Genomic DNA, 27,257 nt, shown 5'->3' with positions numbered 1-27,257 from the left:
CCATCACACCTCCCAGAGCAGCCCCTGCTCTCCTCCAACAGCAGACAAAACGTTTTCATGAAAGACTTAACTCTTTCCAGTAGATGATAGTCAGGATTTCTAATCAAAACCAATCCATGCAGATCTCCAGAGACAGAGCAACTGAGTAACATTAAAAAGCACCGAATAAAGAGGTGAGACACAGTGCCCAGCCAGCAGCTCTTCCAGACACCAGCTGCCCTGCACGTCCATTCTCTTGAGCAATCAACAGACAGCCCCCCAAAAAAACAGAAGATGGTTTATTGTCTCAAATCATTGCAATACAACAAATAGGTGATCTGTACAAAGGACACAAGAGAGCAAGTTTAAATACAAGTGGGAGAAGGAAGTCCCCATAGTCACAGTCCTCGGACAACAGCTTGTACCAGAACCTGAACCAACAATTTAAAGATTCACTAAAAAAAAAAACCAAACCAAACCAAGCCCCAGACAGGTTGTTAAAAAAAAAGGTCAAGGTTTCCAAAGAGTCTGTGTGTGTGCTGGCTCCCAGCAGAGCTCAGGGGCACTCTGTGAAGGGTCACAATGGCATCTTATTGCCCTCAATGCTGATTTTCACCGCATGGGCCGATCTGCTTTTTTTCCTGATATCTGTGAATTTCCGCATCTGTTTGTCCAGCCGACTCACCCCTTTCTTAGAGCTCCCCTGGAACTTAAAAAATAAGACTCATAATTACCACTGAAAAAAAGCAGAGGTCCCAGAGGTGCGAGAAAAGCGGCGGCTGCGTGCGAGGTGCTGCCTGCCTGCGGGACACCGGGCGGCAGCTGCTGCTGGGGGCTGTGTGGGGGGCCTGTGGGTGCCAAAAAGGGGTCAAACAATCCCCCCCTGGGCAAGGCAGCGCATCCAGGGAGACAGTTGTCCTCACAAGCATCAGGCAGCAAAGCTCTCCCCCTCCTCCCCATGGGACATGCAGCTTGGGAAGGGAGCTCCACACAAACACACCCGACTGAGCACGGAGCTGACACAGCCAAGTCCAAACTGCCATTTATTGTAAAGGTGGTTGATTAGTACTTACAAAGCAAGAGATTATTGGGGGGAAAAGGGAGTGCAGGGGAAAAGCAAAAGAAACCAGTCAGGGGACCATACAAGTTATGAGAAGAGTTATTGCATTTCATCTCTGTACTTTAACTGCACATGAGAAGCTGAGATGACACAGCAGGTATCTGTCATAGATTCGGTAGTGAGGCTGGAGAGAGAAGCCCTTCCAGGCCACAGCTCCTACTCCCTAGGAAGCAGTTTCCCCTAAACTAGACACCAGAAATGACACGATGGAAACTTCACAGCTTTGCAAGAGAACAGATGTCCAAAACATGCTACTTAATACCTGACAAAACACAGCTATTAGAAATGGAACCTTGTTTCCATCACTGAGGAAGATGCTCCTGACACTCCTTTATTCAAAAGCTACTCACTATTCATTGGAATCAAATCTGCAATTTCACAGTGGTTTGTTTTTAAAAAAATACTGGTTTAAAACAAATAAACACGAAGCTTTAACTCAAGAGTCATCTACCATTTGTGCTGGCCTCTTCCTGGCACTGCTTGTGGCAGCCCTGCTGACAGAACCGAAATGCAGAGTGTCCCAACGCTGCCCGCTCTGGCCCATCTCCATTCCCAGCGAGGGGACTCCTCTCCCCCGAGTCTTGGGCTGTGCCAACCACCCCTCGAGTCTCACATCACTCACCTTCTCTCCAAGAGTAGGTGTGGCAAACACCTGACTGTGTGCCAGGGCACACAGTGACACCAGGCCCCGCACCACGGGCTCAGAGCTCCCGTGTGTCGGGTCAGGTGAACCCAGACCAGCATCCAAAGCCAGGAGTGGTGCAAAGCCGGCTTGGAGTGCAGGTAAGGTCAGTTGTCACCTGTGCACCCTGCAGCTGGCGAGGCAGCTATCGTGGCAGATGTGCTACAGCCTATTTCTTTTGCTGTACAAGTTCCCCTTTAGGTCACAGTACAGACAGGAGAGAATACCAGGAGAGTTTCCATGGTTAAGTTAGGGTGAACACACTCCCTTCCTGTTTGTGCAAACTGCCACCAGCTGAAGCACATGCACTGTTCACACCTCCCTCGAGGGATACCTCTCAAACTTGGGGAAGGCAGTGGCATGGCTACAGGGGCATCCTGTTGCCTTCAATGCTGAACTTGATGGCCCGATGCACTTTGCTGAGTCGTTTCTGTTCAGCAAACCGTCTCTTGTGTTTTTCCAAGCGACTAATACCTCTCTTAATAGTCCCGGGCTAGAAACAACATCTCAATTAATGCACAGAAGGAAACAACAGCAGAAAGCACAGTAATTATCACCACTTTGATTTACATGTGTTCTCCCATGTACTCTGCCTTTGAATTACCCTGCACAAGGTAATGGGTAAGCCAGACAAAGCCAATGTTCAACTGTTAACGTATAGCAACACCTCAAAGGTTTCCCTTTGTGTTACCAGAAGAGCGTGATACAAAAACTGGGAGAGCTATAAAAACATTCACTTAATGAATTGCAGGTGTGGTTGAAAATGCTCCAAATTAAGAGGCCTGTAATCAGATTCTCAGCAAACTCTGGAAGAGTCAACATGAAAATGTTTTTGGCAAGAGAAGCAACACGACCTGAGTGAAAGCATCTGATGAGCTTCAAACAGCCCCCTCGATGCAGAGCTTACTGTCTGCTCAAAGTGCAGACACACTGAGAAGAACTGCCCTGTGCAGTAGGGACAGCAAGAGGTTCCCCCTCCCCAGCAGCACCAGCTCAGGCTGCCACTGAGCTCCCCCTGTGCCTGCACTTACCCTGGAGGACTCCATCTCCACGTTCCACTTGGGCCTGACCACATAGTCCTTGTTGGAGGGCATCGGCACCCTCGCACGGGCACAGAACCCAGGGTCCCCAGGCCTGAGAGCCCTGCAGAGAGACAGATGTGACTGCTAGAGACAAATCTCCTGCAGAAAGAAGTACAAGCAGTAGATCATGTTCTGCCTCTGAAACACAGCATAAATGTTGCCTCTAAAACCTCAAACCCAACTGCATCTTGTTGGGACCATCAAAAGGCTTTTTTTTCTAGTAAAAATTAAAGAAATAGGAATCCAACCTACTTTTCCTCTCCAGTCAGCACCTTCTCCAGGTCCCTGCGGGGAGTCTGGCCACCAGAGCTGCAAGAAAAACACCATTCTGTGGGCATCTATACACAGAGAAAGATGGTACTCCCAAAAGACAGGCAAGTGTGGTCAAAGGAAACGTCATCACCTTTTATCCCCTGAATATTTAATGTTTACACACTACTTTGTTTTTCCTCAATGGAGGAAGAAAAGGAAGAGGACAAGGGGGGGGACAAGGGAGATTCCATGTTTCTGCCTGCTGCTCCTACCTGCTCAACCTCCTTCGCTGAGGCATCTGTTCCAAATCTCTCTGTTCCCTCTCTTCTCTTGTCATGCCTTTGTAGTTTGAGGTAAGGCCAAAGATGGGTCGAGACCATTCATCTAGTAACAAAATACAACGGGTTACCAAATGGCAGGCAGCTTTCCAAGTTCATGCCAAGTATTTCCACTTCCTTTCAACCAAAGAAATTATAATAAAGAAGACAAAAGCAAAAAAAAAACCCCATGCAACAGAAAGGCTGCTGCAGAACTGAACCCAGAAGAGAGCCAGGCAAAGGGAGGCTCACGTACTGATGAGTTTCCCTGCCATGTCCTTGTTAGGTCGCGACTCTTTGGGGTGTTTGTAGAGGTACATCACAGCTCGTCCAATGCCACTGTGCTTCAGGGTCTCTTGGCTCACACTGGGCAGCTGCAGGGGGAAGAAGTCAGAAAACAGCACAAAATGGTGCCTGAACATTATTGGTGTCACTGAACTTTGCAAGAGGACTCAAAGCCACCTTCACAGGGAGCTTGAAAATGTTGCATGTTTCATTGTCCCACCAGGAGCTGGTTCAAGCATCGAACACCAAAGCCTAGAAATGAACACTTGGGGGTTCACACACAAAATTAACTAAGCTTTCAAAACTGTTTACTCCAGATGCTATACTTTAGCTTATATTACCCAAGGAATGAGTTATTGCCTACAAAGCATCCATTTTATAAAGGTAAGAACTTGGTTGACAAGAGCATTCCAGTTCCAACTGCTGAAGGACATCAAGCGTGGGAGGTTTTCTGGTGCACTGCACACCTGAACAGGCCAGAAGGGCCCACAAGAGAGAAAATCTCAGGGATCCACAGCAAAGGATTCCACTAAACTCTGCACATGAACCTGAAACAGGCAGGGCCAAATAACCTAAATTCAGGCAGAACCCCTGCAAATTCTTACCTAGGAGAAAGATTTCTATAGCTTCACTCAAACAGCAGCTCTAGTATATTTACCATCAAATGTTTCCCTAAAGCACCTGACTATAAAACCATGGAGAAGCCACAAATAAAAGAGTTAAAAGTCAGTTTCCAACCTCCTGCAGGATCTTCAGAAGCTCTTCCCGTATCTTTAGTGCCGGCAGACTTCGGTCTGGAAGGGGAGAAAGCCACTCTTTGATGGCAGACATAACACCACTATCGATGAAGGTTTCTTTCAGGTCCTGCCTAGAAAGTTTAAAGAGAAGCCACAAAGTCACATAATACATCATCATCTTAAGATAACGTGTGGCTTTAGCACAGTAGTGCATTTGAATTTGTTTCATGTTAAATTAGCAAGTAGAAGGACACAGAACTGGAAGTTTACTTCAGTTCCAGCCTTTACCTGGGAGAAAGAAATCGTTGTATTGCATGCACAGTACCAATGTACCACTACTCCATGAAAGCTCCCCAGTTCCCAATATTCCCCAAGATGACCATCAACTGGGAGAATGCCCACTCACTTTTTAAGATGCATAACTACAGTTGGCAGCAAAGTTAATTTCTTCAGTGCTGGTTTCTTCTGTGTGTTCAGCTGCCGATCCTCCTGGAGGGAGTTGAAGAATCAGAGCAAGTTCATCAGCAACTTTACAACATTTACAGGGAAAAGCTTCGTCTGTTAAACCAGAAATGCAATTTTGGCAGGGTTATAGTATGTTTTTTACTCTGCTCCATCTCCCTACAGCCCTGAAACACATTGTATGATGATTTCTCTTGAGAGTCCCCCATCTTCAACAACATTTCCCTTAGGTATCACATCAGATCTTCCCTAAAATGACTTTTTTTACCTCATTTGATTGCAATATTTCTGCACAATGGTTTTTCTATTGCAAGGGAGGAGATGGTTCTAATTCCCTTCTTCCTCTCCTCATACCCTGAATGGTCTGACAGGCACATGCTAGAGAACTCAAGACATCAGCTCAGCTCTTCCTGCTCTCCAGCATTTCAAACGTTATGGCTTCATTTGAGACACGTGGCTATCACCTTGTCCAAGAAACACTTTATTGGCACCACCAAGAAAGTCTCAGCTCTCTCCCTCTTCCTCCCCAAACACATTATTACGCTTACCATCTTGCTTTTTCTGTTGTTATTTGCAAGATTCCTCTTTCTAAAGTTATGTATGTTACCTCAACTGGCTTTACTGAGTTTTGCAGTGCTCACTGACATCTGACCGAAGCCAAAACCTGTTTGTGAGCATATATACACAGAGAAAGGTGGTACTGCCAAAAGACAGGCAAGTGTAGTAGAAGGAAAGAGAGAGGTCAAGGGGTTTTCCTCAGGAACAAACACTAAAATACTCCCTATGCTGATAACTGCATAATGAAAGTAAAACAGTCTCAGTGTTTGCTGTACTTGCTGTTTAAAGAATCCCTTCCTATGGGACAGCTGATGAAAGTTTAGCAAGTTCATCAGTTTTAATCTTTACAACAAGTAAATATTTTCTCCACATTCCAAGAGAAGAGGTGTAAAAATCACACTTAACAGTTATTTAGACACTGGAAGCTTCCTGTAGCATACAGGTCACTCCTCCAGATTACCAGTCAATGTGCTTTACCGATGACAAGGTTTTCCCCATAGCACAGAACTAGATTTTAAGGCATCTTTGGAGCCTAGAAAACTCACCTCAGCAGCCTCGTTCATCTTCACAATCATAGCACTGACCACATCATCTGCATCGCTGATGAACGTCCCACCGTCACGGTTTCGCCGCCGCTTCCCACTCATACTCTTCTTTCTTTGCAGCATCATGTCAAAATCTGACATGAAGTCCATGCTGAAATGCAAAAAGAAGGTTTGGTGATGCCCAGAAGAGGGTGGATCTCGCTGTCTTTCTAGGAAATAATTTTGTATTCCTGTAGTGTAACCTTTCAGCAACTCTCCTATAAATTCACAGGCGTCCTGCCTCTGGGGCCCTGTCAGACAGTTCTTCTCAGCACACGAACTGGGAAACTACCAAAGGCCTTCAGTGGCTCTAAGATGCCCTCAGAAGTCTGCAAGACCTTGCTGAAAGAGCTGACAAGGATTTTTATTCCATGCCACTGGAGCAGACAGAAAGAGAATGGGGGACATGCTGAGGGCAAGTGTTGCCATGCCTTATCTCTTAGAGAAACACACCTGTGGCTGCAATGCTCAACTGCTAACAGTCATTAGGTGCTTGACTGATGAGATTTGATCTCAGGTTTTGATGCAAGCCACAAAATGCTGTTTTCTGAAGCAGCAGCACGAGTCACCTGCTACAGACTGCCAAGTGAGTGGACTGTACAAGCTGAGAGGCCCTCCTGTCCTTGTTTAGGAGGACAGGAGAAGCACAGTTCCTTGCCTTTCAGAACTGACAAGCGTGGCCAGGCTGTAGAGGAGTCCCTCCACTAAAACCTTGCATTTGCTTTTTGTGTTACATACAAGGAGTATGTAACACATGGACTTACTGCTTCCCTCTTTTGATGTTATCATCAGAGTCCGAGTCATCTGCTGTCTCCTTCATGTGTGCATCACCTTTCTCTTCCTCCAGGTCTTCCTGGTTAAAACCCTGGTGGGTACAGACAGCACAAATCAGCATACGGGTTAAGATGGAGCAGTCACTCAGGCACCTGACATTGATACTGAAAAGTTTCAGAGAAGTCTGTAGAGGATCCAGAAGAAAGGAATAAACTTTCTAATTCTACCTGTGACTTTCACACCAAGAACTCTCCCAACTGGAGCTGTCAATGTTAGGTAACCCAAAGACCACCTCAGTGAGTCCAGCAGATACAAAGCTTCCCTCCTGATACACCATATCCTTGAACACGAGTTCAAACAAGAGCCATTCTTGAGTACTTCCCAGGCAGATGAGATCTAACAAGTGAACAACAGACATACACAGTGACACTTACTGTAAATTCCTCTTCTTCCTCATCACCAGATTCTCCAAATATATCAGCAATCAGATTCCTGTGAAGGCAACAGTAACATTTACCTATTTATTCTGCAATGGGGAGAAGAGCATTTTCTGCAAATGACCACGTGGAGATGCACCTTCCATCCTGCCACCAACTACTGACCTTCCTCTTCACCCCACCCCTGAAGGTGGACAACCCTTCCCCACCCACCATCCTGCAACCCTGCAGGAATCCAGATTCCCAGAAGCACTTACTCTTGTTCATTCCCAGATTCGCTGTCACTGCCAAACAGATCTTTCTCTTCTTTTTTCTTGCCAGCATCCTCTTTCCTTTCTTCTTCTTCCTCTTCCTCGCTGTCTGAAATAACACTTTTCTTCCTTTTGTCAGATTTCTCTGAAGCAGCATCACTATCTGATTCCTCAACGTCAGACAGGATTCGTACTTTTTTTGCAGCTGCCAACAGAAAGGAGCATTACTCATGTCCTAGTAACAGAGGTGACAATTGGTACTCCAAAAAACTCTTCCCTCAAATTTCATTTGGGCAAGAGGGAAGCTGAGCAGCCTTCCTACACAAAATCATTGCCACTTCTTACGAAACCCTCCAGAGCCACCCTAAAATCTGCTCTATTCAGTCAGTAACTGGTGTTTCCACACACCACAGCTATTAACGAAACTTGGCATTGCAAAACAAAAGGAGATAAAAAGTGACTAGAGAAGTAACTAGTAGAGAAACAACTAACAGGAACCATCAATACAACAACAGATGTCAGTGTAAAACAAGATCACTGCAGTCTTCTCTTTTACTTCTGTTAGACCTGCCTGTTACTCAGAAGCATGAGGTACACATTGACACACAACTGCAGTTAGAACAGCCTCTGCAAATGCAGTTGTACTCTAGAGACACATTTGCTTTATGCTTTCATACTTAGATGCCTTCTCCACATAAAAACAATGATTTAACTACCACCACTCACAGATTCACAGAAGGGTGGGGGTTGGAAGGCACCTTAGGAGATCATGCAGTCCAACCCCCCTGCCAAAGCAGGTTTCACCTAGATCAGGTCACATAGCAACACGTCCAGGTGGGTCTTGAAAACCCCCTGAGAAGGAGCCTGCACACCCTCCCTGGGCAGCCTGGGCCAGGGCTCCCTCACCTCAGCACTTCAAGAATTTTTCCTTATGTTTAAATGGAACTTTTAGTGTTCTCTCCATCACCCCTTGTCCTGTCACTGGACACAACAGAAAAGAAGTGCTGCCCCAACCTCCTGACACCCACCATTTAGACATTTGTGTTAATAAGATCCTCCCCGTCTCCTCCAGACTAAACAGCCCCACTCCTTGTCACATGACATTATCCTCACACTCTAGTTTCTTACGTGTTTTCTCACTGTCATCCTCACTGTCAGAAAGGATAGCTGTTTTCCTCTTCACTGTCTTCCCCTCCTCCTCCACCTCCTTCTCTTCTTCCTCATCACTGTCCGCTATTTTTCGTCTCTTAGGAGCTTCCTCTTCGCTGTCAGAGCCCTGAAATCCTTCCCGTACGTGTTCGTTATCCGAATGGTGAGAATCATTCTGCACCTCCTCCTTCCTGTCCTCCCCATCACTCTCCTCAGACTCTATGTCTTGCTTGTGCCTGGCCACTCCCTCACTCTCCGAGTCGCTGCCCGGCTGCTTGTGGGACTCCTCAGTTTCCAAGTCACTGCTGGGCTCCCTGGGAGCTTCCCCGTTCTCAGAGTCACTCGCTCGGTGATTTAAGGCATCTTCGTTTTCAGAGTCACTTAAATGCCGATTGGGAGGGCCCTCAGCATCAGAATCACTGTCTTTCCCTCCGTGAGCTGCCTCGTTGTCTGAATCGCTTCCATTGTGGTTTGGAGGCTCCTCATTATCCGAGTCACTGTCTTTCTGCCTTGGGATATCTTCATTTTCAGAGTCTGTCATGTGAGGTTCTCCCATTGGCCCATCATCTTCTCCATCACTGTGATCATTCTGAAAGACAAAAACAAATCTCAGGCGACTAAGCAAAAAAACCAACCCCACAACTTACAAATGTTCTGCTTTTTCTGCTTGTCCTTTCTCCAATTTGACTACCCAAGGCACTGCCAACTGAAATACAGTCTCTACAGAAATAGCTATCAGACATTTTTTGCATCAAAAGACTAGCAAACACTTCACATCAAGACAAATATGGAGAGACTGATGGGTGTTTGTGCACCCGGCAGCTCAGTCGTGTTTTGGATTTTGGCCCAGTTCCTCCAGGGCAAATATTTAGGGCTTTTGTTTTAAAAAGTCAGGCTCTCAAAGTGGTTTAGTCCAAAAGCCCAGTGATGGGGCAAAAAAGTCTCTCAACAAGTATCATTTTGTTTATCTTAAGATCTGAAATAGATTCTTTTGGACACGAAATGCCTGGATGTGTTCCTGTGTGACCTGATCTAGGTGACCCTACTTCTTCTGGGGGGTTGGACTGGATGATCTCTACAGGTCCCTTCCAACCCTACCATTCTGTGATTTTCCTGGAACTGCACATGCATTACTTTCCAAGTGATGCTCAAGAGAGCTTGTGGCCTTTCCTTCTTTGCCATGGAAACTTAAGAACACATTAAGATCAAACACCTACTAAAACTCTGGAATTAGGTTTTAGTCCAATATTATTGTTAACAGGTTTTGTGTTTCAAAGTGTAAGAGTATCAGAGGAGAGTCAACATTTCACTCCTGTAAGCTGATAGCTCCCATGCCCATCCAGACACCGGAGAGAACCCACATATAAAGACACCAATCATCCTAAAACTACAGCTGAAACAAAACCCTTGATGTCTTTTTCTAGATGGCAAAAAATCCTCCATTTCTGGTACCATCTTTCAGAAGCCCCCTGTTAATGTAATTACTGACAGTATCTCTTTCTATCTTTCTACAACATTTAATTTATCCTTGGGAAAAAAAAGGAATCTTAAATGCATTCACCTGAGAAAACCAACTCAGAGCCTTGAACATTCGTTAGCTCAGCACGTCCCTCTGAGTCCCTGTCATCCCCTTTCAAAACAAAAGGAACAGTACTGTAAAAGGGACTTCTCTCCTACATACTCAACAGGCTCTCCTCAGGGGTGACTCTGGTCTCAGCACATTTGCAAATGGAGTACTTCTTGTCCTAGGAGATACTTTAAGACCTCTGTCTCCTGGGGCTTCCTAATCTTTTTTGTCAGCATGTTAATATCCTTGGAAGTCTGACTTTCTACCTAGTTTTATTTTCTGTAGCCACTTTACTCCCACCTTCAGAGCCATACAGAATAACACAGGTGTAGCTATACCACACCTACAAGGAATACAGTTCATCTTTTAAACATATGATTAAGAAGGAATTTTAAATAACATTCATTTTCATTCCTTTCAGAAACTACTCCCTCCAGAATGACCCTGAATGGTAAGTAACGTTGCTTTTTGAAGATTTTGGACCCTAGGCATTGATTGCCTTGACTAGGTAAATTAATAACTTCTACCTTAGTGCAGAATCACTAACAGAAACTTACTGCCCAGTGGAGAAAAAGAAGGCCTCTATTACTTTAAAACATGCACTTGGAATACAACTTCTCTATTTCCATGTTATTTAACACTAGCTACAGAACAGCTGCTGTGATCATCCAAGCAGTTTTCTCTCTCCTCCTTGCCCCTGTCTCTACAGCAGTGCTGGTCCTTTGAATCACACTAGAGGTGTCACAGTATTTCTCATTTCTCCTTACAGAAAGGAAACATGGTTCTGTTAAAACCTCAGCTTGGAATTTTGAAGAATTAAACATGAAGATTAGGAACTTACAGAACTGAGGAGGCACAGTTGTGGAAGACCACACACACACACACACATTCAACTGCTCTCATCTTATTAAGGGATTTTATTTGCTACCTTTTTTTCCCCTACCAAAGAAGTGAATTTGGTTGTCCTCTCCTGCCCACCATCTCCCACGTAAGCTAACAACATGTTCTGTGATGAATTTACTCTGACTAATTTAAGACTAAGGAAGACTGCAGCTACAAACAGAACAGCAAACAGATTTTACAGCAGTGTTACAGGTAAAGCCATTGAGAAGTACTGAAATGCAGAGATCGACACTGAAACTGATGTTTCTAATAAGATAAAGTCTTTAATCCTTATTTTCCTAGCATTTAACTTGTGGTGGGTTTGCCTATCTTCTCTTGATTTCTGATGGCTAATGCTGAATAGGTATAATTATGATAATTATGTCAGCAGTAGGAAGAGATTTTGCTAAAGAAACCCAAGGAAAACAATACAAATGCTCCTGTTTGAACTATGAGGGTCATCGCCTTCCAGGCTGCCTGTCTAAAAAGCCTTTGGTCAACAAGAAAATAAAACTAAATCTAGAATCTAGAATGATTTTTAAACATTCCTAAAGTCAGAAGTGTGGCTGCAGGATGTATTTGCAGAATGTATTGCTAAACTACACAGAACCCTATGCAAAACACCCCTTAAGAAGCTGTTACAATTGTACAGCCTTATCACTGAGGCACTTCACAATGTATTGAACCTCTAAGCTGTTACTGCAAGCTGACAATCATTCTTGAGAAGGAAGATGTTTGGGGAGGGAGAGCAGTCATGCATCCTAATTAGCTCACACTGATCATACAGTGCTCTGCACCACAACAACCCAGCAGCTGAACCGCACTGTGATGTTAACACCTACAGAAGAATCCCTTAGATAATACAGAGACAGGGCAGATAGACAACATCTGCTCTAGTCCCAGGTCTGGAATGCTCAGCCAGAGCTAACCCAAAAAGCACACAGCCGTATTAGCAGAGTCAGTATGTCCCACAGACGTGCAACTCCCTCAGACCCAGCAGGTTAACTTAACTGAGCATCTTCTAACACAGAGCTGACTTGCTCAGAGTCTTCCCAGAACAGCCAGGCCCTGTCCCCAGCTATCACTGCAAAGGTCTTCTGAATGCAACTAATTAATCTGGGAATGGTTTGGAGCAGACCTGATACACAAATTTGCATGTGCAAATCTATAGCTGGATGACTAATCTCTGTAGGACAGCCTCCACCCTGCCTCTCTCCTGTTTTTTACTGGTTCATCTCTAAAAAGATGTTTTCAAAAGTATCTAATTTTGGAGTTTTCTATTTTTCCAATTGAAACAGGAGATCAGACATCCTCAAAATCAAGTAGGTCTCAGGTAATTGCCACCACAGTTTTCTCTAATTCCTTTGCTTTCTTTTCTTCCTCCTCTTTATCTATAAACATTTTCATTCAGATGTCCTTTTTTTCAAATCAGAATTCCATCACATGAGGCTTTAGTACAGTATAAAATAAGCAACACATCAAAATCAAATTTACAGTGTTATCCTTCTACACTAAAAAATGTGTTAGCAGGTAGTTTATTGGATCAACATGCAGCCACTTCTCAAGCGGTACCACTGTGATAATTTAGGAAGCTCAATAAAATTGCCCCATCCACTAAAAATCTCAGGCATGACAACTGTGAAACTCAGGCACCATCACAGGCAGATCAGGAATCTCTTGTCAGAAATGGAAGGTATTTCTAGGGCTTTCTTAACAGTCACAGTCAAACCAGAACTTCATTCATGAAGACAGCAGCGACTCGGTGAAAGTGTAAGAATCTGAGTCCTTAAAGATTTCCACTTGAGCCTGACTTGTACAAACACTGTAAACGTGATTTGATATTCAGTACTGTACCAAAACTATGTGTTATCTCATTCCATTTGTCTAAAACAGAATCAGTAAGGACATCAAAGAGAACATTTATAGATAAAGTGGGATTGGGGGAAGGAAAGCCAGAAAAGAATTGTGGAAAAGAAAAACCCACATACCTGAGACCTACATAAGTAATTCCTCAGGATCCCCCTTTTCTTTAAAGTTAAGAACCTGAAAGAAAAGTTTGAAAGTTTAAAACTCCAGTTCTTGACACCTAAGTTGCAAATTAGAGACGAAACAGTAATTAACTGGACTTAACTGATTAGGCTGTCTCAAAGGTTTTACTACCTTTGAGGGACATTTCTCCCACATATCCCTGAAGATGAAGGAAATGAGAGGGGTGAGAATATTCAGGGCAAATAGTATAAATGACTGAAAACTACTCCTTTCAGAGACAGTTGCTCCACATTATTGCATTTTGAGTTGCACTTTGAATTTACTGTGGGAAAAACTAAGAATTTAAGACTTCAAAACAAAATACATGTTTAGGATTTGAACTGAAGCAAATAAAGCTCTAAAGCTTGGAGGGCCAAGCTAGTTCTAGTTTCTGGTTGGGTTTTATTTTTTCTCTATTTAAATGGACTTTTGGAACTAGTTTATCTAGAGGAATATTCAACAGTCATCATAGAACAAAAGTCTTCAAATGATTAAGTCCTAGTAATTTCTTGTTACTTCAGGCTGAAAAAGACATGCTGGAGATCTAACAGTCAACTAGCTGTTCTTTAGGCCAGATTTCCAACTACCTTGCCATAGCAAGTAAAGTACAATGTCAAAGAAATCTAGAAGAGTAAGAAAAAATGATTGTTTTCACAGAGGGCAGAAAATGATCATCTCTAAAGGTCCCTTCCAACCCCTACCATTCTATGGTTCTATGTAGCAGCAACATGACTCTCCATGCATGCATCACCATTTTTTTCCCTCCCACAGAACAGAAGCACCAGAAGTGATTTCTCCCATGCTGAAGTTCTCATTGTTACACTCAGATGCTGCCTCAAACCAAATCAATTGCAACCACTGGAAATATTAACACCTTTCAAAACAGATAAAAAAAAGAAACTCCAAGTCTGCTTTACCTCAACTTCAAATACTTTGCAACAACTTTCTCTTCCTACAAACATAAAATCTTTCTGTACTTACTAACTCTGAGGGAAGGAGAACATGGACAATGGAGAAAAAGAAAGGACTGCCAGTTATACCACAGCAGTCAAGCCTTTTGACATGTCAGTCTACTACAGTACAGCATATCATGCATTTTTAAGCAACTAAGTGTAGAACCATAAATCCAGAGTCAATCCTCACCCATTACAGGAAATGCAACAAAATCTGCAGAACAGCCTTTGATTGTTGTTTTCATGAGTATCAAAAACTTCTCCAGAATATAGCCTTGCTGGCAAAAGACCTGAGTTCACAGGCCAAAATGATCCCTTCCTACTAAGACCTGATATAAATCTATTTCAAGATACAAAAAAAAAGCTCAAAATTAAGATTCATTCCAAAGCTGTCCTAGAAATCAGAAGAGAACCTTCATTTTTATCAGAATCACTGGTCAACTACAACAGTAAATCCACACGTTGATTGTCTGTCTCCCAAATACGACCCTGCATCAAAGTACTCCCATCAAATAAACACAACCCTGCACCAAAGCATTCCCACCCTTTTCATGGTGCAGGCTTCTCGAAGCAAGAACCTCTCCAGAGCAAGAACAGATCTCATTTAGGGACCTTAACCTGCTCCACATGGAGACCTACTCCTTTGTCATTGACAAGCTGGAAAACAGAACAGACAAGAGCCCGTGCTCACATCTGAGAGGAAAGATGGAAGATGGGAGAGCTGGTAAGGAAATCTATGTCTCCATAACATGTGGGTTTACATTACTGTGCTGAATTTGAGGAAAACAAGATCCAAATCGGTCACGACTCATTGCTATGACAGTCAAACCCAAAAAGCTTAATCTTCTTGAAACTGAGGATAACAATAGCAAACTTTTTCCAGTGGAAAAAAAGTGAATAATATTATCACAATTAAGAAGAAAAATGAAAAAGACCCTATTCTACCTTTTGTCCAAGACCCATATGACACATTTCTTTCTGGAAATACTGTTTGCCAAACAGGACCCTTAAACTGAAAAAACACATAAGTCTCACGTAAAAGAAAATGCCTCTTTAAACAAATACACAAATTTACAGAAAAGAAACCTTTATCTAGATAAAGTTTCAGCAGTACCTCTGAATGATGCCCTACACTTCCATTCTCTGATCCAGAATGCTGCTCATTTCCTTCATCTTCAACGTCAGATCCTGAATCTCGTTCGTCTTGCACTGGGGTAGCTCCACCATCATCTACTCCAAAGTTAAGAGAAGAAAAGTAAAACTCAGTGACATTTAAAAGAGCACTGACAGTGGTAATGAACTTGCAGTTCAGGTAGTGCTGCAGTCAGTCTCCTAACGGTGCACTAACACAATGAAACGAAGACCATGTACTGGCAAGGTCTGGAACGACATATCCACTACATACACCCCCCTCAAAGACATCACGGAACCACCTGTGACACTCGTACAAGCGAGCGACACAGTAACCAAACACCGAGCAGTGGTCGCAGTTCTTCAGCCACGCCAACGGCCCCAGCCCGGGTCAACCGGTCCCCCCAGAGCGCTGCGAATGCCGCCGGGGTACAGGGGACCGGGGCCGGTCATCCCCGAGCGCTGCGAATGCCGCCGGGGCGGAGGGGACCGGGGCCGGTGCCGCCGGTCACCCCCGAGCGCTGCGAATGCTGCCGGGGTACAGGGGACCGGGGCCGGTGCCGCCGGTCACCCCCGAGCGCTGCGAATGCTGCCGGGGTACAGGGGACCGGGGCCGGTCACCCCCGAGCGCTGCGAATGCTGCCGGGGTACAGGGGACCGGGGCCGGTCATCCCCGAGCGCTGCGAATGCTGCCGGGGTACAGGGGACCGGGGCCGGTCACCCCCGAGCGCTGCGAATGCTGCCGGGGTACAGGGGACCGGGACCGGTGCCGCCGGTCACCCCCGAGCGCTGCGAATGCCGCCGGAGTACAGGAGACCGGGGCCGGTCACCCCCGAGCGCTGCGCAGCCGGCTGCTACCCACGGCCGGGGCGGGGGGCGGCCGCCGAGCCGATTCCTGGGCATGGCTCCGACACCACGGTGAGCGCCAAGGCCCGGGCAGCGGCCGCTGGGCAGGCGGGGCCGGGCGGGCAGGGCCGGGCGATCCCCGCGGGCCCCGCCGTTCCCGGCGCCTTCTCTCGCAGGGCCCAGCGCTCTGGGCCTCGCTCCCGCGGGAGACGCTCCAACGCCAGTACCTGACTGGTCCCCGCCGTAGTACTCGCCCTCCATGGCGGCCCCGGCCTCGGGCTGGCGGCGGGGCACAAGCTCCCGGCGCCGCACCCGGCGCCGCCGCCCGCCGCGCACAGGCCCAAGATGGCGCCCCGTCCGCCGAACGGCCGGCACGCGCCCTGGCGCATGCGCCGGCAGCGCCGCCCCGGGCTGGGAGAGTCTCGCGAGGCGGGCGGCGCGGCCTGGCGGTGGTCGCGCTGTGGGGGGGTTTTCCAGGTCCTTTCCAGCCCTTCACACGCTGTGGTTGATAACAGCAGTGCTGCAGACACTGACGGGGCTTTACAAAGGTGCAAAGCGGTTGTTGCTTTAATAAAGATGTTCCTTGTACGAGCTGTGTGGGAGCTTCCATGGGGCTGGACCCCAGAACACATCAGATGGCTGCTCAAACCCTCAGTCCCAACCTACAGGAGAGTCACTCGGCATCCCCCTTCAGCTAGCCGAGGCAGAAGGCTGGTAAAAATGCCTCCTATGCTGATAAAGGATGGGAGATCAAGGGATTCATCTGCTGCTTGGAGGACAGAAGAGTTTACTGTTTAAGAGAGGTGATTTTGTCTGCTCCCTACAAATAAGTTAGCAGTTAATGGCGGTTGTCAGGAGGTTGGAGCAGCACTGTTTTTCTGTTGTATCCAGTGACAGGACAAGGGGTAATGGAAAGAAACTGGAACACAAAATGTTCCATTGAAATGTAAGCAAAAGTTATTTTGGTGTTTGAGTGAGGGAGCCCTGGCACAGGCTGCCCAGGGAGGGTGCGCAGGCTCCTTCCTTGGAGCACTCCAAGACCCGCCTGGACACGTTCCTGTTCAGGCACAGGTACCCCTGTGGGCTCTGGATGCTGTGATGTGGTGAAGAGTTTTGATGTTTCTGCCGGCCAAAGAGGAGACCCACAGCTGGTCTCTGAACCTAAGGACTGGTTGTCTCAACTGAGTCAGGTCTGACTGTCCTGCCTGAAGCTGCAGTTCACTCTAGTTCATGTGTGGGTGGGTTCCTCCAGATTTAGCCCTCAGAATTGACTGCAAGTTAGCCCTGAACTCCCCTGTAATTGCTGACTTCTGAAGTAAACACGGGGACAGAGCAGCCCCTGTCTTTTTTTGAGGAAGTGTCATGTTCTGATTTAGTAACCTCTATCCCCTCAGCAGTTGCATTATTCCATCACTTGGCACGCCCACGATATCTCTGTAGAGGATTACTAGGGATGAACTCTGTCATTGATGAGCCAATGGAAAGCCTAATAAGCGTGTATCATGCTGGTCTCCCGCCTCACTGCTGCTTCTGTGGCAAAACAAAATATCTTCTAAGCGTGTACAGGTTGGTGTGTGACAGAAAACTGCTGAGGCAGTGTCATTTAGGATCTTTCTAAACAACAGTGGTTTTCATGGTCCTACATGCTATGCTCTTGTTCAGGGACATCAAACTTTAGTAAGCTGAGGACTGCAGGCAAAATGAGGTGCTGTGCTGGAGGCACTCTAGAACAGATAAGGTTAGGAGAGGTTAAGCCATTATTAGCTAACTCACTCCTGCAGCGAGCACAGTTATAATGCGGGGGGTTCAGTGTACCGTGTCAAATACAGCTGACCTCTCAGGATTGAGTCCTTACTCTGTCTTCTAAAGCCTGGCACTTAGAAAGACAAATTGGCAGTGGAGTAGACAAAACATAGAGAATGTCTGTTTACAGCTCTGTAGCTCTTTTCCAGGTAGCCCAAAGGTCCCTTGGTGACGCTCACACTGGTATCACGTCCTCTTTTCCTGCACCTCTGTGACTTTTACTGCTTTTATCTCTTTGCACTGTGTGATTTCACTTAGGTCTTTTCGGGAAGGAGCAGGCACATGTGCCAGTATGTGATGGGAGGTTCCTGTTTCACTTACCTGACCTCCATAAAGAAATGTAATGGCTCTCTACAACTCCTTACATAGAAGGGAGTAAGACAACTTTAATGCTCACTCATTACAACACAAGTAAACTGCTCTGCAGACAAAGCACTAAGGTAGGAAAGAATAAGTTGGTCACAGAGAATAATGGACAAGGGGAAACATAAATAGAAACTGTAAGAAAAAAAGAGTAAAATTGGATAATATGCACCAAGGTAGCTGGAAATGGTACCCAGGTGCCTAGAAACACAGAGGTGCACCTCTTTGTCTCTTCTCAGCCAGATCCTGGCATTTACCACCCTGTAACATACTCTTGTAATACCATCTTGGCTGTGTCCCCAGGGGAAGGAGGGAGTGACACTCAGACCATAATGGGATTGCACGTGGGGGAGAATGACCTGCCTTCTAGCATGCAGAGTAAGCAGTGCCCACTTCATGTGTGGGAAGGTGTGTAATGACACAGATCCCAGAGCCCTCGCCGCACATCATCATCAACTGGCTGGAATGAAATAAGCCTCACCCTGAGGGACAGAATGCTCAAAGCAACTGAGGGATGCACTTGGAAATCCTTTACTGGTATGTACTTCTTATTTAGTTTCCTTTTATGTGCAGCATGCCTCTCAGAGTTAACGGACATCACTGACTTAAGGAAACAAATCTGCTTAGAGGAAAGGGAGGAGGTTAGTGTAGCCAGGAGGGCTTCTGAATGAACAGTTTGAATTGCAAATTGTTAGATCCAGCCCATCTCCCTTCAGAAACCTCAGCAGAAAATAATAGTTTAACATAAAATGATACTTGGCTTCTGGGACTCAGTGTTGCAGGAGTGACAAGACCACTTTGATTTAGCTGGAGAGGAAATGTGAGAGGTAGTGCCACGTGCAAATTAAATCCTTTGATCCTGACATCAATCTCTTAATTAGGAAGCTGTCAGGAAGAGGCAGTTTTGTTAACACACGTCTATCCGAACAGACCTGTTGCTCTGAACAACAGGAGGATTAAAATCACCAGGGATTATCCAGTTTTAATTTGCTGCATTTCTCAGTGCGTTATTCACCAGCGTAGACCGTATTACAAGTTACCCCGAATTCCAGCCACAAATGTGTCTGTGCCCTGCACAGTCCCTCACCAAACTCTGCCCTGAGCAGTTACATTTGCTGAAGAAATACACACAACACTTTCCCCCCCCCCCGCAGTCTAAGTGCACAGAAAGCTTTGTTCTCACATGTCTTCCATGGAAGTATAAAGGTATATCTACTTTGATTTATTGGCCAATATTTGACCTCCATCTGTCAGAATCAGTACTTGCAATTTTGTCAGTCATGTAACAGCATGTAGCATCTTTTAAAAACTGTTTTATCGGAATAAAAAGTCTGCTGAAGAACTACTTAGAGACAAAAATCCTTGAGTGAAATGATTTGCACAGTTAGAAGCTTTAAGAAAGCTCTCTTCTCTGCCTTGTAGTTTCCTGTCTCTCTCTAAGTCTCCAAGCCCTGAAGGGCCTATAGTCAATATCTACACCTGTACCTTCTTTCTGCTGCAAAACTGAAACAAACAACTCGGCTCAGGATGCTAATGCTAAAATACAAACATGTGATGTGGCTAAACACACATTGCTCACAACTATTTATTGCTGTGCTGCAAACCTTACCTCTGAGTCCGATGTGGAACCACAGCAGGAGCCCCAAGGATCTGTCTCTGGCACGGAGGCTTTTTATTGCCTTTCCCATCATATAGTGCAGCTACGTTGAACCTGGAAAAGAAGACAATAGGAATTAAGGTATTGGGTTGATCAGCTCACAATCATGGCACCTTTTGCTTTGTATGTTTAACAAAGGGCATACAGAACAGTGCATCACGAGGCAGCCCACCTCTTGTGTGCAGTGCCCTGGAGAAGGTCATGCAGCTGGGTTAAGGCAGGCGGAAAAGTCTCATCTTAGGGTTGGAATGGGCCTGTGCTCTGGCTGGAGAAACCCTGTATCTGCCTGTCTACAGGTATACTTCTGTTTCTTCCCCATATATCACAGCTAAGTGTTGGAGTTTAACAGGATTTGCAAGGACACAGGACTGCTGAGGGTACATGTGGAGCAACTGGAAAGAGGGAAGCTCTTGGCATCTTATCCTGATTTGGCAAGAGAGGAGTGGGCAAAAAGAGAGTTAATATGCACCTAGAACTTGGAACACAGGGACAGAGTGTTTGTGGAGATACATTGATAAAGAAACCAGGAAGTTTTGTCCCTTTCTATGTGTAGTGTATCAATTCCAGCTTAGTGTCATGAGTTTCTTTTGCTTTGAGCTCCAGGTACAGTGAAGCTCAGTCCTCACAGGACCTAGACTGGTGTGCATTTTCTGGCCTTGCAAAAGAGTTGTGTAAAAACAAGGGAAGAGGCGAGAGCCTGATTTTCCTCTCACATAACAGGGTGTCTCCAAAAGGATCCAAGGAATGTTAGAACAGTGTAAGACCAAATGCTAAAGGATTTTCTTCTGGGAGTGCTTTCCAGAAATCTGGAAGGATCCAGGCACAGTGGAGAGACTGAAGTTTAAGGTTTAAGGTTCACCCAGGCAAGAATCAGCCTTCCTGCTTACTGAAACATCTGACTTGGAAATGACATATGCTGAACTGGGAACAAAGTCCTGTAATAAATAACCGTTCCTCAGTCATTTCCTCCTTTGTGCAGCAGAGAACTGGCCCTTGGAGAGGGATCCCTTCATGGCACCGCTGCCAATTTCACCTTCTTTTTCCTTCTTATGCTTATGAAAAAAAGAAGGAATTAAGCTGCAGAAGCCAGGACAGTGAAGATTTCTTCTGGAGAGGTAACCTCTGATCCTGCAGGGTGCAGGTTGGTTTCTGGTGCTGCTTTGTTTGGAAAGAAAAGCAACTGAGAGAGCCAGGCATTGTCAAAAAGCCAGTGAGGAGCTTGGCTATTTATGACTAAACTGAACAAGCATTTTGAATGTTGAAACTGTATCTTGGGATTGGATGGGATCTGCTCCCTTACGTGTCCATTCCCGGCTGCTATCACAGGCTGGACCCGGAGCTAGCTGTAACCGTGGTGTGATGCAGTATGGCTCAGCTTTGTGTTTGCACGTACCACTCCCTTTTGGTTCTGGGTAGACATTTCTGCTCTGGGGCAGTGTTCTGGTTTCTGGCACAGGTGGGAAAGTATCTGTCAGTTGTGAACCACAGTGGCTGACTGTGGCCCATCTTTGGCCTGTGTTTGCCAAGTACCATGCTTCTGTACCACCTTGTATCACTTAATTCTTGAAGTTAGTGTGCAGATCCAGCTCCTGAGCCCTGAGTAAGAACATGAAGATTTCACCATAATAAAAACTGATTATTAGTTTTCATAGAAGCTGTGCTACAAAATTGGGAATTACCTTAGTTACATATGATCTCTAGAGGTTGCCCTAATCACAGAAGGAAAATCAATTCTTGATACAGTCAGCAGGTGTTGTGCTGGGGACACAGCACTCACAGTTTCTCCATGTACTACCTTTTGTTATTAAGTGTGATGTTGCACTTCCCTTCTTACTGGGGGAAGATATGTGAGCATTTTCTTACATGTGACAGTGACAATTAAAATTCCTGCTTTAAAATGTGTATTAGCATTGGACTTCTACATCAGCAATCTGCCATCTACTGAGGTTTCTCTTCATTGTTCACTTTGTACTCAAGTATTTTGTCATTTCAATAATTACTTATTTTCAGCATATCTTGTGACTTTAAAGTGGTAAATCCTTGCTTAGAAACCCTCTTCCATCCATGCTACTGTATAGCCCTTTATAGCCACAAACAGGGCACAAAGATCTGGAGCTTGTCAAGTGCTTCCCAGTTCCCATTGTGCTACCCTGAGAGCCTTCCTTACAGTTAGGGCATTGGTGGAACCCACAACAGTGGCAGTGAATTGCATACAGGAGTATCACTGCTCCTTCCATTTAGTCTGAAGAAGGTATTGTTTATGCACCTCTTGATTTAAAATAAGATCATGATTTATGGAAGGTATTTATACCTTCCCAAATAACAGAGGTAAAAAAGTGGACCTGCTTTGGCAGGGGGGTTGGACTAGATGATCTCTAAAGGTCCCTTCCAACCATTCTATGAGTCTATAATAAAGCAAGTGACAAAATGAGCCCAAATTCTCTCACTACAATGTTTTTGTATTGAAATATATTAAAACAAAAGGAAGAAGACAATGGTAACCCTGAACTTCACCTTGAGGGTTTTTTTAATTCTAATCTTCATTTTCAAGAGCATGAAGTTCCAAAAGTAAAGTGACTTGAAGCATTTTTTCTGATCCTTTAATTGCAAAGTTCTAAACCTCAAAAACCTGTACAGCTCCATCAGAAAATGGAGACAGATCATACAGTTGTTTAAACGATTCAGTCAGAAAAGCAACAAAATCTGTGTACTCACAGCATTTTTAAACATTTTTAAAGCCTTTACACATGAGAAACCTCAAGGATTTCACTGAACTCACTGATGAAGTATCCCATTAGCCACTGATATTAGCGGGATTTTGGTGGTTACCAATATAGCACAGGTGGAAAATGGAGCTTCCAACTCAGTTAATTTCTAGTTTTCTGCTTTGCTCAAACTTTCCAAAGAACCTGCCCAAAAGCTGGGCAAGTACAATTAGTGTCAGGATCAACTGACTTCTCAAAAGTCTGTGAGACAAGAAGAAATTCAGATTACAGTGTCAAGGTAAAACCAAAGCAGGTGTCTCTCTTCCTCATGAGCGTGTGCTGAGAGATCATGGACTTGCCTGGAATAAGTGCCAAAGACCATTTTCGGGTCCTGTAGTGTCCACTTACCTTGAAGCGGTTTCCAAGCAGTTTGCTGTCAAACAGGAACATGCAGCAGGGATGCAGATGGTTTAGGATGTCCTCCTCATAGAGCAGGAGCTGTAAAACGTGTTGGAGATAAAATGCTAAGTCAGTGATCACAAAAGGTAAAAACAGAATGAATTTCTGGTGCAAGGTTAGCATTTTCTGCACCCTTTTTCTTACTGCAACCATTTCATTGTTATTATCCATTGTGAGCTGAGCCTTTTCTCTGGGTGTGCTGGAACAGGGGATTGAAGGAGAGATCCTTTAGAGAAATGGAGGGAGCAGAATGAGTCACACAGCTGTGAGAAGTTTGTCAGTATGAAACACCGGAGACCTGGGCTGTTAACCGACGTCTGCTGTGCACAGCAGCTACTGAATCACAGCCTTAGTGGGCAGGGATCGCTGCTGTTAGCAGGAAGGCAGAGAAAAATACCTGTCTGGAACTCTGGAAACATTTACACTGAACTTAGCAAATCACAGACTGACAGAATCTTAAGGGCTGGAAGGGACCTCAAAAGCTCATCCATCCCAACTCCCCCACCAGAGCAGCACCACCTAGAGCAGGGCACACAGGGACTCATCCAGGTGGGTTTGGAATGGTCTCAGAGAAGGAGCTTCCACAGCCCATCTGGGCAGCCCCTGCCAGTGCTCCCTCACCTCAACAGGGAACAAATTCTTCCTTGTGTTTCTTTGGAACCTCTTCTGTTCCAGCTTGTCCCTGTTCCCTTGGTCCTATCATTGGCCATCACTGAGCACAGCCTGGCTCCATCCTCCTGACACCCACCCTTTATGGATCTGTAAACATTAATGAGTTCACCCCTCAGTCTCCTCTTCTCCAAGCTGAAGAGTTTGCATGTGATTTCCCACACATGATAAAAGATATCCTGCAGCCTGCCCACTGTAGCAAGAGTGGGAGCTGGCAAATCACACCTAGTCCTGGAATCAACCCAAAATCCAGCTGCAGTAGCCTATGGGAGAGGCAGTGCCTTCTGAAGACTTTGGTTCCTTGGTTGTTCCAAGGACCACAGCCTAAACAGCATCATCCCATCATCCAAGCACCGGTGTAGATTTCTGGCCAGCAGTATTTCACTGTTACATACAGCTCTGAATCTTTTTGTGGTTCCCTCCAGTTCCTCCTTTTGCTGCTCATGCCTTCACTGCAATCCCTCCCACTGCAGCCAAGGCAGGTGAACTTTAAACCTCAGCTTCTATATGGTGATAGGTTCAAACTCTGACAGTCTGAGGGAACTAAGCAGCTCAGGAAAGTATGAATTAAATCTGTGCTGCTGGGCTAACCACTCACAGGAACTGAACTGCTGGGTCAGTGGAACTCTATTGTGCATTGAATTACGTTGCATTGTGGGGTCTTTCTTTATATTTGTGAGCTAAACTTGAGGTTCAGCCAGTGAATGTGCATTTGAGGGAACTATTTGGTATGAAAATGTGTGCAATGACCTCTTCAGGGCTGAGAGCATCTCCAGGGCTACGTGGTAGAACCCCTGTGCTGCAGGTCCTTTGCTCTGAGTAGATGGTTTTGTTGTTTCTACATCAGCTGTAGCTTATTGTGATCTCTTCTGCTTTAACAAAATCCACAGAAGTATTTGAAAGCATTTTGCTCCTATTTTTAACAAGGAAACATCTCAAGGAAATGCCACTGTCTGTTCCCATCAATTCCTGAGCCCTTTTCTGGCCTAATGTTACGTTTCTGTTGGCACTGCAGGTTTCATACAGTGATCTGAAACATAATGGTGCTTTTCAGAAAGGTAAGTTCTGTTCTTTGCTGTCATTTACTAACTAGCCTGAAGCCCCCAGAAGAGAAAATTACCTTAACATCACGGTCCATGATGTTAGGAGCAATAACCCAGTATCACCAAGGTATAAAACAACAGCAATGAAGATGGAGGAGGCAGAGGTGTCTTGCCTGGCCTGGCTGTGCTCATGCTTGTGACCTCTGTCACAAGGTGTGGCACTGAAACTGACATTCCTGGGCACTTGGAGTTGGGGACTATAACCAGGAAAGCAGTGCAGGTGACACCCATGTGGTGTTTGTTCCTAGGAAAGGGCAGCCATAGCTCACACCTTTCCTCCACAGACAGCAGAGCAGTTCTGCTCTCTGCAGAGAGAGGCAGGATGTGGCTGTGCCTCTAGAAATGTAGAGGGGAGCTGGGCTGAATTAGGAATGATTTTTGTCTGACAAAGAGACATGATGGATTCACTCACATTTCTAAGTGATTTCAGCTACAGCAGAAAGAACATATATCTAAAAACTCTTGGGGCAGAGCCCTCTGCAATTCCAGGTGTCCAGCCTGTACATCTGTTTGTTTTTCCTGGTAACATCTATATTATCAAACATCTCCTCTGAAAGAATGCCACAGGGAATGAGAGGCTGCAAAGGTACTTACCAGCATTCACTGTGCCCCTTGCCAGTCTCTGGGAGGTGGTGGAGCTGAGTAATTGCTGCCCTTGGGAAAGGTGTTGCTTCATTTCCTCTTGTGAACCAGCTGGCTTGATGATTTGTCCAAAGTCATACTCCAGGTCATCTGTGGAGCTGAAAGTAAAACTCAAAGGTCCTGATACTATAACATTAGACTGTACTGCCTGTGAGCAGTAAGAGCTTACCCAGTTCAGCACTGGTAAAGAACCACATCAATCATATCAATACAAAACTGAGACCCAAGAGATGGATGTCTGTGAGCTGTGTGGCATCAGGTCTGGCACTGTGCTTGACCATAGCTTCTCTTCTCCCCAGGGTGATCATGTGTGGCTGAACACTCAACCAAACAATGAGTTTAATGTCCCTATTGGGGCAGTTGTGAAGGACTCTGACTCGGGACGGATCTTGCTGGAGGATGATGAAGGCAAGGTGGGTTATGCTACAACTTCCTCTAAAAGATGAATATAACATTTAGAAGTACTAAGTACAGAAGAATAGCCCTGTTGGGTCAGACTAGAGCTCCATCTAGCCAAATGATCTGACTTACAGACAATGTCTGGTAGGCTATATACTGAAAGAAAGCATATTAAAAAGAAGGCCAGTATAGGATGGCACCCTAGAATCCCCAGCTCCTAGCACAATGGATATTAGGAGCTTCCTGAGCTAGAGGTTATATCTATGCAGCTAAGAAAAGGAAATGGACAGGCTGCAATCCCTAAATGTGGTGGAGCTTTAGGTGAAATGGTCCCACTAAAGTCAGTTGGGTTTCATCCATGCCTCATGCAATGTTGTGGCTATGATGACCTGACAGAACTGCACTCTGAACAATGCTAAGTCTGTTGATGTCCAGAACTCACCTGAATGGCTTCATCCAGTGTTTACATCTTGTCCTGGGGAGCAGCAAACTGGTTAATTTCAGCAGTTCAGTCAACTGCTTGTTAGAATATGCTGGTTTGAGCATGGATTATACTGATGCTCACTCTGGTCTTACAGGCCTCTCCCTTGGTTTGCCTCTGAGCAACAGCCTAACTGTTTCGCTGTGGAAAAATCATGCCTGACCAAGTTGGTCACCTTTTACAGCAGAGTTACAGCACTGGTAGATAAGAGCACCTGATGTCATCTGCCTGGACTTGTGCAAAGCATTTGACACTGTCTTGCACAACATCCATGTGTCTAAATTGGAGAGACAGGGATTTGCTGGATGGGCCACTCAATGGAAAAGGAATTGGCTGGAAAGAATCCCAAGCACATATACAGGCTGGGCAGAGGATGCTTTGAGAGCAGCCCTGAGGAGAAAGACTTGGGGTTGCTGGTTGCCATGAAGCTCAACGTGACCTGGCAATGTGTATTTGCAGCCCAGAAAGCCAAATGTATCCTGGGCTGCATCATAACAAGCATGGCCATCAGGTTGAGAGAGGTGATTCTCTACCTCTACTCCCTCTCATGAGACCTCCCTCTGCAGTACTGCTCTGGGGCCTGGATATGAAGGATATGCTGCTGTTGAAGCAGGTCCAGAGAAAGGCCACGAGGATGATCACAGGGCTGGAACACCCCTCATGTGAAGACAGGCTGAGAGAGTTGAAGTGATTCAGCCTGGAGTAGAGAAGGCTTCAAGGAGACCTTATAGCAGCTTTCCAGTACCTAAAGGGACCAACAAGAAAGGCAGAGAGGCACTTTTTACAAGTTCATGTAGTGATGGGACAGGGGATAATGGCTTTAAATTGGAAGAGAGTAGATTTAGATTAGACATAAGGGAGAGGCTCTTCCCCACGAGGGTGCTGAGGCACTGGCATAGG

The 27,257-nt window shown here is 45.5% G+C and overlaps 2 protein-coding genes across 9 annotated transcripts in view; one reads left to right on the top strand and one right to left on the bottom strand.

Moving 5' to 3' along the window:
• Positions 1-258: 258 nt before the first annotated feature.
• Positions 259-26,387, bottom strand: IWS1 (interacts with SUPT6H, CTD assembly factor 1). 8 transcript variants are annotated; one of them, XM_062005392.1, is made up of 17 exons: positions 26,319-26,387; positions 25,430-25,575; positions 23,013-23,102; positions 19,852-19,953; positions 15,214-15,329; positions 8,649-9,258; positions 7,527-7,725; positions 7,267-7,324; positions 6,823-6,923; positions 6,020-6,170; positions 4,861-4,943; positions 4,456-4,585; positions 3,689-3,806; positions 3,388-3,499; positions 3,116-3,172; positions 2,813-2,962; positions 696-2,274 (listed from the first exon to the last, which is right to left on the bottom strand). In XM_062005392.1, the coding sequence occupies exons 4-17, from the start codon at positions 19,931-19,933 to the stop codon at positions 2,094-2,096; spliced, it is 2,148 nt and encodes a 715-aa protein (XP_061861376.1). In that variant the 5' UTR covers positions 19,934-19,953; positions 23,013-23,102; positions 25,430-25,575; positions 26,319-26,387; the 3' UTR covers positions 696-2,093. The 8 variants fall into 8 exon arrangements, with proteins under 8 accessions (XP_061861378.1, XP_061861380.1, XP_061861381.1 ...); XM_062005395.1 differs by lacking the exon at positions 26,319-26,387 and having other exon boundaries at positions 2,813-2,924; positions 25,430-25,535; XM_062005394.1 differs by lacking the exons at positions 696-2,274; positions 23,013-23,102; positions 25,430-25,575; positions 26,319-26,387 and adding an exon at positions 259-688 and having other exon boundaries at positions 2,813-2,924; positions 19,852-19,948.
• Positions 24,773-27,257, top strand: part of MYO7B (myosin VIIB) — a 50,666-nt gene continuing 48,181 nt past the window's right edge. Inside the window, exons 1-2 of the mRNA XM_062005391.1 lie at positions 24,773-24,790; positions 25,777-25,890. Coding sequence (XP_061861375.1) covers positions 24,773-24,790; positions 25,777-25,890 — 132 coding nt within the window. The remainder of the gene's footprint in view (positions 24,791-25,776; positions 25,891-27,257) is intronic.

This window comes from Colius striatus, chromosome 12 (assembly GCF_028858725.1).
Source record: "Colius striatus isolate bColStr4 chromosome 12, bColStr4.1.hap1, whole genome shotgun sequence".
Lineage (NCBI taxonomy): Eukaryota > Metazoa > Chordata > Aves > Coliiformes > Coliidae > Colius > Colius striatus.
The sequence above is the reverse complement of the archived record's forward strand: the minus strand, read 5'-3'. Positions and strand labels throughout refer to the sequence as shown.

Bases quoted from the DNA above. Each gene is read 5' to 3' on its own strand.
- IWS1 (XM_062005392.1), bottom strand. From the start codon at position 19,933: ATGATGGGAAAGGCAATAAAAAGCCTCCGTGCCAGAGACAGATCCTTG. The intron at 7,325-7,526 runs GTAAGTGCTTCT...TTGCCTTCACAG, and splicing joins GAATCTGGGAATGAACAAGA to GAATCTGATTGCTGATATAT. The intron at 3,807-4,455 runs GTTGGAAACTGA...TTCCCCCTGCAG, and splicing joins TTCTGAAGATCCTGCAGGAG to CTGCCCAGTGTGAGCCAAGA.